A 12,597-nucleotide genomic window follows, 5' to 3' on the forward strand; every position below is an offset into this window, starting at 1 on the left:
TTAGATTCACATATCATCCAAGCTGCATCATTTCAATACATGTTTACCAGGGCCTAACATCCACATAAGCACTGTGGATATCACTGTACGTGCAATTTGTAGCATTTAGAATAATGACATTCAAATTGCTCAGTTACCAGGTCCCATCATAAGTTACACTGACAGATTTGTTGCAGTGACTTTATGTGAAACAAGTAGTTGTGTTAATTTTAGTCCTAGTAAATGCAATAAAGAATGACAGTGACCACAATCTGAAAGGTACTTAAGCATGCTGCATCAATGGAATTATTTATATATATATGGGTTCAGATGCATATCTTTCTGCATCATATTAAGACTGAAACTGAAATAGTTTGCAACAAATAAACAGCTCCCAAATGCAGATAATGCACAATCTCTCTCTTAGACAAACCATAAGTTTCTGTTTGGAAAATTTTCTTTAAAGCAAAAGTTTCTCCCAAATTGCATTACAGACTGGCAGATACATTGCAAATTACTTAACTTATTTAATCAACAAATGAGTAAGCCACCCAGTTAAATTCATCCCAGATACTTCATTATAATTTAAGTTGTGTTCCTTTACTTAAAACCTTTAATACCTTTTTAGAAATTAAGTAATACAGAAATGCTACAATCTGCAAAAAAGTGTAGTCTTAATAGTACAGTAGCGCTTTAATATAGTTGTCTGTTATTAGGTATATATAAGTGGAAGAAGACAGCTGGTATGTTTGTTCAGAATCACAGGGTTGCTGGACTTTTAAAATACCATATTACCGCACTATTGTGATCTTTTCAAAAGGTTGAATTAAAATAAAGCAAACCCTAAGCCCTTTCTGGCTTGAAAACACTTTCTAACAGCTCTTAACTTCCTCCCAGTTCTCAGACTTTCCATTTCTTAGCTTGTCTGGCAAATCAATATTTATTTATCTTCAGTATGTGCACTTTTAAATTGCTGTCATACAAGCGGAACTCATTTTTGTCCCAAGATCAGCCTGCCATTAGAATTCACTGTTTGCTCCATCTTCTACTCACCTGTCCTTGTGCATTAGTGACGAGTTGACCTGTGACCCCCTGAAGACTGGAGAGGGCATTGCCAAAGGCCTGGGAGCTTGCTATTGAGCCCATGGCTGCTGCTGCTGCAGCCGCTGCTGCTTGACTGGCTAGTGGATTATTAACCAGCTGAAAAAAGAAAGAGAAGATCATGGTAAACTCCCCGACAAACACAGAAACACAGAGTGCTAACTGGATAACACAAAAGTGATGGTGCTAACGTGGGTAAAAACCTGTCTACTCCAAGAGCTTGAGTAGTTTTGAGAGGTTCTTATTTCTGAGACTTTGGTGTCTTTGACAATGAATGGTTTTTAAAAAGCCAGAGGAAATTCAATGTTAATGTTGAAGAATAAAACTCTTTTTTTAGCCTTTATTCTCTCTTTTTTTTTTTTTTGAGATATGCTTGATGTGTTTCCTTAGGTTCAATGTGTTAATGCTGCAGGTGTAACAGCCTAATCCTGCTGCAAACAGCAATCAGTGAAAGATTAGCATTTGATTTGAATGGCAGTGGGATATTTACTTGGGGATATTCAGAACAGAGACTATTTTACTAATGACCCCAGAAATGAGAAAAGCCTGCAGATCCTTTTATTTTATATCATTAAAGAACTGGTCTCAACATCTAGATAAATCACAGCAGAGGACTCAACCCTGTGATTAAGTTCAGTAGAAACTGATTAAAAATTCAAAATTAATTTGCAAAATATGATACTAAGCAACTTACTGCTTCTCAACTGCAAATGATTAATTGAAGGATTCATAAATTTTCAGGAAATGAGTTGTACTGCCCACTTCAGTCGGTTCTACCCGCATGCTCCACATAAAGCATAAAGCACAGTCATGGCTTTCACCTTAGGAGACTATGGGAATCCCACAAAGGAACACTCCTATTAACACTTGGGTTTATCCAACATACAAAAATGTGTGTTTCTCTGTCAGAATCAAATGTCCTCCAGGAGATGGCTTGTTCACTGGATTAATGTGAAGTTTATATTTTCTCATCCTTTTCTAAGAATGGACAAACTTTGAACCAAGCACACGGGGATGACAGTTAAAAAAAAAAAATAAAATGCTGGGAACCATCATCACTGGGATAGCTGTCCTGAGAGCTATCGAAAAACCGGAGTTCAACAGGCTGAAAATGTATTTTAGAGTGGGTTTGCCCCCCTAAGAATCATTGTGTTTTAGCAGAGCTTGCAAAATGCACATTAGCAGGGTAAAGTAGCCAGAACTTTGAGGGAGAAAAAAGTCTGGGGACAGCAAAGACATTTTTTCTTAGGCTGGGATGAAAATGCTGAAGCTAACTCAGAAAAGCTTAATGTTTGAGCTGAAATTAGTAGGAGTTCTAAGTCCTTAGATGACAAGTAAATTATCAATCCTATAGAAATGGAGAGTCACAGACACCAGTAAGGGATGTACTCCACAGACAGGCTCTGCTTCAAAATAGGTTATAAAAAATTAATCAGTGATTAGTAGATGTTTTAAGCATGTTACAGATATGAGTAGTGTGTATGTTATAGATGTTTAGAAGCCCATCAGTAGAAGATGTCAGATGTGGTTATAATCTATGCTTATAAGAAACCTACTTGTCTGTTGGACGTTGCAAAATCTACAACAATTGATTGGTCATACATTAAAACATCTATTAATCATTCATTAGCCCTTCATGAAGTATTTATAAATGGAACCTTGATATAAAGTGTTGCCTAAAGGGGTGCCTTGGGCACATCCAATCCCTCTAGAAATTGTAAAGTAAATAACTAAATAAAGATCAGTAGCAATGCTGGACAGAAGAGATTACTTTTTTGGAGGAAATATTTTGATTTGGAAAAAACTGTTATATGAATCTCCAAAACCAGTCTGTGGCATCCCACGGCAAGAAAATCAAGCAGGAATAAAACACAAAGGGGGAAACTGCAATGACTGCTTGATTAGCAGTCCTGATGAGCTGTGAAGAGAGCAGAGATGGGCACAATGACCAAAGCGAAGCTCGGTCCCTGAATGCAGAGCGCAAGCAATTCCACTGACTGCACAAGGTGTGAGCCCAAATGTAGTTCCATGCAATCCTCAGTGACTTGGGTGGTGGTACCTGAGCATGGCAGTACAATGCCAGATAACAGTATAGATAAACTTGTCTGTTTTCTGCTCAAAACAGTGACATTTCTTTATTGTCCAGATCAGAAGCTGGTAAACCCTGCCTTCCACCACAGCACTTCATGGGCAGCGCTGGGACTTGGAGGAATTCCCTTGTAGCTGTAAATACTTGGAGAAGAAAGGGGCAGCAGCAGAAGTGTAACACTTTCAGAAAAGGCCTTCTACAATCTTATTAGGAACCCATAAATTACTGCACCTATGATCCTACAGCATCTGACTGCAGGTATAAATGATAATCTTTGCACGGTTACCTAACATCAGCTAATAAACTACACTAGCTGCTATAGTTTACAGCTTCAGTTGCATATAGGAACAGTTACTTGGGGAGCATAAGTAAGCTTGTAAATCTGGAAACTACAAAGGGTTAAAACCTTCTAAAAATCAGACTATCACCTCCTAGAATCTCCTTTCCATTTTTCTTGCTCCACTTTTCAAAAACTGTACATTTTCAAATACAACAATAAAATTTAATTACAACACACCCTGGAGACAGTCAGGATTGCTTTTAGTTGCATCACAGAGATAAGCTACTTATTAAAAATGATGGCAGAACCTATGATATGCATAGGTACCCTGGATAGTACCATGTTCCAGGAAAAATCACAGTGAATGGGCCAACTCACAGGGTAACAGACTTCCAAGTGCATATAAAAACATCCCTATCTATTCATAAGTCTGATTAAAAATGAGAAGATGCATTTTTCTTTGAGTGCTTTGGGAAGCTGTTGACTGCAAGTTACACTCTGTTAAATCGTCCCCTTTTGTATCATGTGCAAATTGGGGATAGAGAAACACACCTCATTTCATTATGTCTAGACACCAAGGTAACTTCTAACACATTATATCTTGGTTTTATTTTAAAAATAAAATCTCTGACTTGAGAGGTTTATGCCATTTCCCTCTGCAGGTTGGATCCCTGAGAACACTTACTGGAAATATTAGAAATATATTATGAAAGAGCCCACAAAGGGCTGTTCCCATTTTGTTTCTGTATTTAAATAATGATTTAATTTGTGAGGCAGAGACATTTGGAGCTGTCAGTTCCAGTGCTCAAATTTCTGCTGCCACTCAAAACACCAGCCATAACAACAGGTAGTAGCAGCCAGGCCTCTCAAGGATGCCTCCGCTAATGACATGATTATATGGGGAAGCAAACTTTATGAGGAAGAATCTTGTAATAACTGAGTAGCTTCAGTACATTTTTCTGACTTACCAAAGCAGAACTTTCAAAGGAAAAGCATATGAAGGTTGTTCTGCTCTAACTCAGTGTAAAGCAGGAGCCATTCCACTGCAGCAAACAGAACTCAAATAAAACTAATGTGTAAAATGATGGGGGATGAATGAGGCACTACTTATAAGATCCTAAAACTGTGACACGTGAAGTAAGAGTTTATGGGTGCTTAAGAAATAGTCTTCAAAAAGAACAATTTCAAGAAAAGTGTGGTAGAGTCAATGCTGCAAGCAGCTTTCTTGAGAGCCACAGATACTTTTATCTTCTGGAAGAATACCCTCTGCCTCTCTTTTTTTCGAAAGCTAACTTAGTATCTCAGTGAATTTGCTGTGAGAAACTGATCAAGCATTCATGTATTGTTGAATACAAGATCAGATTTGATAGCCTACACAGTAATTTTACTTTTTGTCTATAAAGGGCATATCCTACTGAATTTTCATTCCCCTGGTCTGGAAATCGAAGAGCCAGTTTTACTCATTACAACATCACTCATTCAAAAAAATATAAAGAAAAAAACAAACGGTTTGACTGATGAAAAGCCAAGACATTTCAGCATGCCAGAGCATCATATGAAAAAACGTGCCTGCAACCTGAAAGGTAAGGTCACTTTATGTAGTGCCAGTATAAGAATAAAGTTATATCTTGTGTGTTTTCTAAAGGACTTGTGGGAGAGGCTAAGAGTGAAGATACACTATCTGAATGCAGCAATGGAGAATGGAGGGACATATTGTGGAGTAACAGCAGGCATAACTTCAGTTTACAAAATAGTATCGGTGTTTTTCAGGAAGGCTGTTAAAAAATCACATTTCTGGATATCTCCTAGAGATTAAATTAGTGTAGAAAAGCAGTATATTTGATTAGGAACTGACAGATTGTCCTGGTTTCAGCTGGGATAGAGTTAATTGTCTTCCTAGTAGCTGGTACGGTGCTATGTTTTGAGTTCAGTATGCAAAGAATGTTGATAACACTGATGTTTTCAGTTGTTGCTAAGTAGTGTTTAGACTAATGTCAAGGATTTTTCAGCTTCTCATGCCCAGCCAGCGAGAAAGCTGGAGGGGCACAAGAAGTTGGCACAGGACACAGCCAGGACAGCCGACCCAAACTGGCCAACGGAGTATTCAATACCACGTGACGCCACATCTAGTCTACAAACTGGGGGGAGTGGGGGCAGGGGATCGCCGCTCCGGGACTAGCTGGGTGCCGGTCGGTGGGTGGTGAGCAATTGCACTGCACATCATTTGTACATTCCAATCCTTTCATTATTGCTGTTGTCATTTTATTAGTGTTATCACTATCATTATTCGTTTCTTCTTTTCTGTTCTATTAAACTGTTCTTATCTCAACCCACGAGTTTTACTTCTTTTCTCGATTTTCTCCACCAACCCACTGGGTGGGGGGGGAGTGAGTGAGCGGCTGCGTGGTGCTTAGTTGCTGGCGGGGGTTAAACCACGACACAGATCCTCAGTCTCTTATGCTGTCAGACAACCCTTTCTGTAGGGAGCATCACACTGCTAGATCAGCTACTGATCAGCTACTCAGAATGTTTGCCTAAACCAATGCTTTTCAAGGGAAAACAGAAAAATCTGTTTATTTAAATAACTCTAAAATTTGAGAAGAATTCAGCAATGGGTCTCAATCAGAAACACGTGACGTTTTTCTATGCAGACTATGTGAAAAATGATCATAGAAATTAAATTTTTATTAGCATGGCATTTGCTTTCGTGGGAATTTTTAACTGAGAATCTATGTGAATTTTATCTGTGTTTAGATTATGAGAGAATTACACGTTAAAATCTAATGGGTTTTATTCCCATTTTTTCACAGTGGCTCGTGAGACATATTCTGGGTAGTAGTCACTTGGCCTTAAGGGAAACAGACTGTTTCAAACTGAGCACAGGCTTCTGAGGATATTCTGGTACCTTCCTCATTACTGTGACCAGCATGATCATCTTTACTGGGTGTAGATGGCCAGGTTTTGGTAGCAGGGGAGCTGCAGAGAAGGAGGTGAGAAAAAAAAGACTGAACACTACAGAGGGAACACCAAGGTCAGAGAAAGGAGGAGGAGGAGGAGGTGCTCCACAGCAAGGCAGGTATTCCCACTGTAGCTCTCAGAGGACCCCACACTGGGGCAGATGGATATTTCCTGATGAGAACTGTGATCCGTGGAGAGCCCACTCAAGAGCAGGGGAAAAGTGTGAAGAGGAAGGAGCAGCAGAGAGGAACTGTCATGGACTGACCACAGCCCCCCATACCCCTGCACCAGTGGGGGTGGGTGGAGGAGTCAGGAGTGAAGGACTGAAGTTAAATCTGGGAGAGGGGAGAGGAAAGTTGTTTTAATATTTGTCTTTTTGTTTCTCACTACCTGAATCTATTTTAATTGGCAATAAATTTAAGTTAGTTATCCCCAAGTTGAGTCTGTTTTGCCTGTGACAGGGATTGGTAAGCAGTCTCTCTATCTTGACCAGTGAGCTTTCTCATCCTATTTTCTCCCCCATCCCACTGAGGCAGTGAGCGAGCGGCTGGGGCGGAGGGTGGCTGTTAGCCAAAGCTAACCCACCACACCATCCCATTACATTAACTGTAGACTATATCTAACAACAACAATATGCAAGTGTCTTCAATACTTTGAAGACACAGAAGCAGAGCATTCCAACCTAGATACCCATATGCTTGGTTTCTAAACATGAATGAATTGATGCAGAAGTACAGTTTCCCTGGAAGTCCCTAGTAGCTCTTCTGGCAAATTCTTTACATAGTATTAATGCGTATATTCCCAATTGTCTTCAATATGCATATATACCTTGTACCAGTTGATAGCTCCCTGGACCTGCATTGAATCTCAAAATCCCTGAAGGGATTTTAAAAAAGACACTGGAAAGACTGCTTCAACTTAATCCTGGGAAAGCACGTAGATACCACAGTGATGAGTGCCAAATAAACGTTTGTAATAATCAACAATAAGAAGACCACTTAGCATTTATATAGAATTTTGCAGCCAAATTTTTCAGCTGTGGGTGCCTGAGCTCTGCTGGTTTAATTTATTTTTAGGGTCTTAGGCAAAAATAAGTCAAATTTTCAAGAAACCTGTGAACATGCAGATCCCAAGAAAGCCAAGAGAGAATACATAGGTAACATAAAACAAAAGAAGTTAATTTTATCCAAAAAGATACTATGATCAAACATTTTGGAAATGCTGTGTGTTTTAGATATCAGTTAGAGACTTTTTTTTTCATTGTGACCCTCCCCTCCCTTGTTTTTAGTTTATGTAATAGGATAATTACAACGTTTAACATTTATACATGAACAACAGGGTAATATGTCTAATAAAATGGCTGTCATAGAGCCTAACCATGCATAACTCCTTGAAAACATGCCCCAGCAGGCAAATGTTTGAAGCAAATCCCAAATAATGAAAAAAATAAATCTGTCAACATTTGGGTTTTGTACAATGGTGGGATATGATCAACCTATAAACTACAATGTAGTTACAATACCCAGACCCATCCAATAATGTCTGGTTAATTCAAAACTGCACAGGTCTGTATTTGCAAATGGCTGTAGATGGTAAGAGTTCCAAATAGGCTGCTTAGACAGGCATTTTAGTATATGCACATATATCAGAAATTTATGTGCAGAATACAATGTAGAGACAAGGATATTGGAATATCTGAAAGCACCAACTTGCCAGGGACACTTAAAATATCTGGTTCTCACAGATACTTAATCTGCTCATTATATACATTTATTGTGGCTGAGCTATTTGCTGTCTAAATCTATGCTGAATTTTCTATCAGGAATAAGTACTGATAGTGGTATCACTGATGCGACATGACTTGATTCGATGCAAAGCGACACGACCTGAGGTGACGGGAAGCACGCAATGCCCATGTATGCCTTGATATGGCATAGATAGAGGAGGACGCATAAAATTTCTCACAATATCTTTGTAAACAAGGTGCTGCTGGTCAAATTTGAACCAGTCTAAAAAGCTACAATAATAACTTACAAAATAAAAAAAGGCATATTTTTAATAGAGCCATGGCAAAGCAAATAAAGAGAAGACATCGTTCCCAGATGTCTAGGACCAAACTGCTGGAGACATGAATAATGAAGAATACATTAAGGCATGGGCAAGGACTGAGTAGAAACCACCCTAGCCATTTTCATTTCTGCTCTATTAGTGACAGAAAAGCGAGGAAAGGAAACTAGAGGAAAGGGATCCTGTTTGTGTCTAATCCTACAAGAGAAACTAAATCGAAGGTGTCAGCATGTCTGAGGCTGGGTCTTACATGGTTACCAAAAAGAAGAGTGAATATATTTAAATATATTTAATAAATATAAATAACTACAAAGAGTAGCTGACTCCTTTGGCAGCAGGTCAGTACTTATACATTGCCCACAGATTCTAGTCTTGTGGGTTCCTGGCTGTCCACATTTATAACTTACAAGTATGAAATGTTCCAGAGATGTATAAGCTGGCACACACTGTTCCAGATTTTAATTAAACAGAGCCATCTTGGATTAGTCTGGTTAGTTACCTTTATGTTTATGCAGTCTTTAATATACCTACAACTGTTTATTTTATACATGATGTAAACATACTGTAAACAAACTACCTCATCTGACTTGATGAAATTTTGCATTGCTACTAATCATAAATTGTATTGGTGCTCATAAAAGAGGAAAGAGTACTGAAAAAATTAGCTGAATTCTCTAATTTTCTGAAGTAGTTCCCATGTGTGGCAAGAATGAAAGCAAAGAGCATTTCCTAAACTTTCTGAAAGGGGCTGCAACTCAGCTCATTTCAGGTTGATTAGTTCCTTGGTTCCTGTGTTTGTCTATTTTAAAATGATTTATCTAGCTTCTGAAAGATCCTTTCCCCACAAGAAAAATGGTTACTTCAGGGCTCCTTTGCTGCTAAAAAAATGAACTCTTATCAAAAGGAAATTGCCATCTGTCTTCTCGGATAAGAGCCCAGCACTTGGGTCTCAGTGATCTAGCCTCTGTAGAAAGTGTGTCAACCTTAAGACACATCAAATTAATCTCCTTAATCTAAAACATTTATTTGCCTTTAATTTGAATGTGTGAACGGCACGTGCACATGTAAATATGACCATTTGCATATATAAATGTTAAAAATGCAATGTGAGGTCAGACCATGATAATATGACGCTTTATGTTGGGTATTTGAGAAAATATTTCCGAACAGTCTCGTTTTACAGTGCAATATGCAATCTTAGTATACATGCCTGGAACTGTTTATTCAAATATTCATATTAAAAATCAGACTTTTAGGTACAGACCTTCTCTTTTGCCCTTTGAAGAATAAATCCTACTTAATACTTAGGGACACATTGCTGACTGAGAACATATACAAGGCTTCTTTAAAAATTTTAAGCCAGCTACTCTACAAAGATCCTCATTTTTGAAGTTGGAAATACATCTGGATACTTTCATTTATTTGTAATGTAATAGTGTCACCAAATAGGTCTACTTCCATGTAAGCTAAGTGCTTACATTGAAATCTCATTGACTTGAACATGAACAAGATCAGATCTAAACCTGGACCTATATGGAATATTTTTCTTTTCACTGCTTTCAGCTCCAGACTTTCAGCTCCTTACTAGATGCACCGCCCTGATACAAAGTTGAATGATACAGATGATTCCTGAATGCAGTGGAAAGATTGCTGGCAAAGATACAGGTCAGTCCAAAATCCAAATCTGGTTCTGAATCCAGATATCTAGAAAGCTGGAAGGACTGAATCCTCTGCGGTTAGGTCAGTTTGCCCCAAAGTCAAAATGACATAAACACCATAACTGATACCACGTGTTTGAAAAGTTCTGTATTTTCCAGGTTTCACGGAGAATATATAAGATACCAAATCAGTTGAGACACTGATTTTTAATTAGACGTTTGAGTTTTGCTGAAATCTCAGTATACAAAGTGAGATTTGAGCAGTGTGACCAAAGTTGAAGGAAGCATTTAGTTTGAAAACCTTAAAGTCAAAACCACATTTCTAATAAAATAAATATAACAGGTGAGTGATAGCCACTAAAACAAGAAACCGGAGTAAAAGTCTATGTGAGGGGAGAAGGCATGCAAACAGGGATGCTGTTCAGCTGTTTGCTGTCTGTGTGTCAATGGGGAGATTACTGCTGCTAATCCTTTTCTAAAGACAGAGCAATGAACACTTACAAGCCTGCGCTCCCGCTCCTTGCACCAGCACTATGTGAGCATATTGCATCTCAGGTGGTAGCAGGCTCCTGCCACATTCACGTTTGGAAGGCTTAATTTGACTATAAACATGTAAGAAGTCACTAGATTACACAGGACTGACTACAGCACTTTAAAGCCACTGTTTATACATACATACACCCACTGTTCTCTTTTTCACTAGCAGTCCTGCTCTGTACATAAAGCTACATACAAACTGGTAACAATTGTGTGTTTAACATGCCAAAAATTGTGCTCTCAATGCAGCTCCTACGGAAGAGGAAAGGCAGAAGGGTTGATAGTTTAATGCAGTCACATATGTAACATTTCCACAGAGCACCCTCCCTCCTCTCAGGCACTTCCATCTCATTTGGTGTTAGCAAGAAACCTGCTCCCCAAAATGAGCTGCAAGTCCTGCCCCAGAAGCAGCACTGCCAGAGCATGCTTATGCATGCTGCATGGGACTGCGCTCAGCATTAACTACGTGATTCCAGGTTTAATTTTGTTAGTGTTCTTCTGAGAGGTGTACAGAACACTTACCAGTTATTTTAAATTTACTCATTGCCTCAAAAGCTTTTTTTTTTTCCTTTTCTTTTCTTTTCCATAATCCAGTCATGTCACACCTTTCGTGTGACTCCTCTCTGGGTTTTTCTGGGGGGTGGGTATAATTTTTTTTGCCATGATATGCTCTCCTTCCGCTTTTACCTATTTGATTCCTTTTCTCTGATCTCTTATCTCCAGTCTCAGCCACTTTGCTCATGTCACTCTGGATCTGGTCACAATAGGTTTTCCATATGGGAGTTCACACAGAGCTGCAAAAGCAGCAGTAAATCTACTGTGTCTGTAATGCTGCCATATTAATTCCTAATCAATTTCAAAGCTGTATTTGAAACTCATATATTTCACTTCAGCAAAATCAAAATACCGTCAAGTTGCCAACAGCAAATGAAACTTGGAAATATAATTAAAAACACATAGGCTAGGAATGTATTGTTTCTGAGGTCTTTGCAATTGCCACTGTGCTAGGCACTATAAATTGATGGCAAGAGGGTATATGAAACTGAGATCCTCTTATAAGAAAAGCATAGCTCCATATTGCTGGAGGTAACAGAAGAACTGCTGTTAGCTGCATGTGAGTGATGACTGCAAGTATAAACTGGAGAATTTTTTTTGCTGCAAGGATCAATTCCAAACTGGTTAAAATCTGAGGCTGAGATCCTGCAAAGACTGCTTAAAGTTAGCCTGCATGCAAGTCCTAATGCAGTCCTGGGTAAACTCGAGAGAGTTTGTGTTAGTGTGTTCTTGTGACTGTGATTTTTCCAGTTCACAGATAAAGATGTGGTGTGAATTATACTCCACATTATACATGTCACTACATAAAATCACATGAAAATATTAATTTACCCCTATGCTGGTATTACTGTATTTTAAACAAAAGTCATGGCAAGGTTTAGCTCCTATTGTCCTCTTTGTTTTGTGTGGAGGTAGAATGTCAGAAATAATGCCTGTGTTATTATTCAGTATCTGCTACTGGCTGAATGCATAGCCTGGGGAAAGTCTAATTATCATTTACAATAAATAATTTCCTCCATGTTTATTATCAATGGAAATCTACTCATAGACATTCAGCCAAGGAATTCTGCTATATGGGCAAAAATATGTACTATCTTTTTCAACAGCAGCTCAGCTTACAACCTGAATGTCTGTAGCTTTTTCATTAAATTCATTATTGCCTTATTGTACCTAGAGTCTTGTTCTTCCATAAGGCACTGTCAATAGACAGACAGATGAATTTCTTCATGTTCTAAGTATTTTCTACTTTTATCTGTTGACCAGATTCACAAAATATTTATGGGCCCTGTAGCAATTCTTGCGCTTTACAAAACAAGGGAATTTTTTGTGCTAAAAATAATGTAAGTTCCAAGTTCTTGGTCTGATTCTGATTT

General features: G+C 38.5%; 1 protein-coding gene across 4 annotated transcripts in view; it reads right to left on the bottom strand.

Annotated features, from left to right (window-relative positions):
- POU6F2 (POU class 6 homeobox 2) overlaps positions 1-12,597 on the bottom strand; it is a 316,623-nt gene that overhangs the window by 56,898 nt on the left and 247,128 nt on the right. For all 4 annotated transcript variants that reach the window (XM_030009371.1, XM_030009370.1, XM_030009372.1 and 1 more), the window contains exon 6: positions 1,033-1,179. In XM_030009371.1, coding sequence (XP_029865231.1) covers positions 1,033-1,179 — 147 coding nt within the window. The remainder of the gene's footprint in view (positions 1-1,032; positions 1,180-12,597) is intronic.

Source organism: Aquila chrysaetos, chromosome 3 (genome assembly GCF_900496995.4).
Source record: "Aquila chrysaetos chrysaetos chromosome 3, bAquChr1.4, whole genome shotgun sequence".
NCBI classification, from domain to species: Eukaryota; Metazoa; Chordata; class Aves; order Accipitriformes; family Accipitridae; genus Aquila; species Aquila chrysaetos.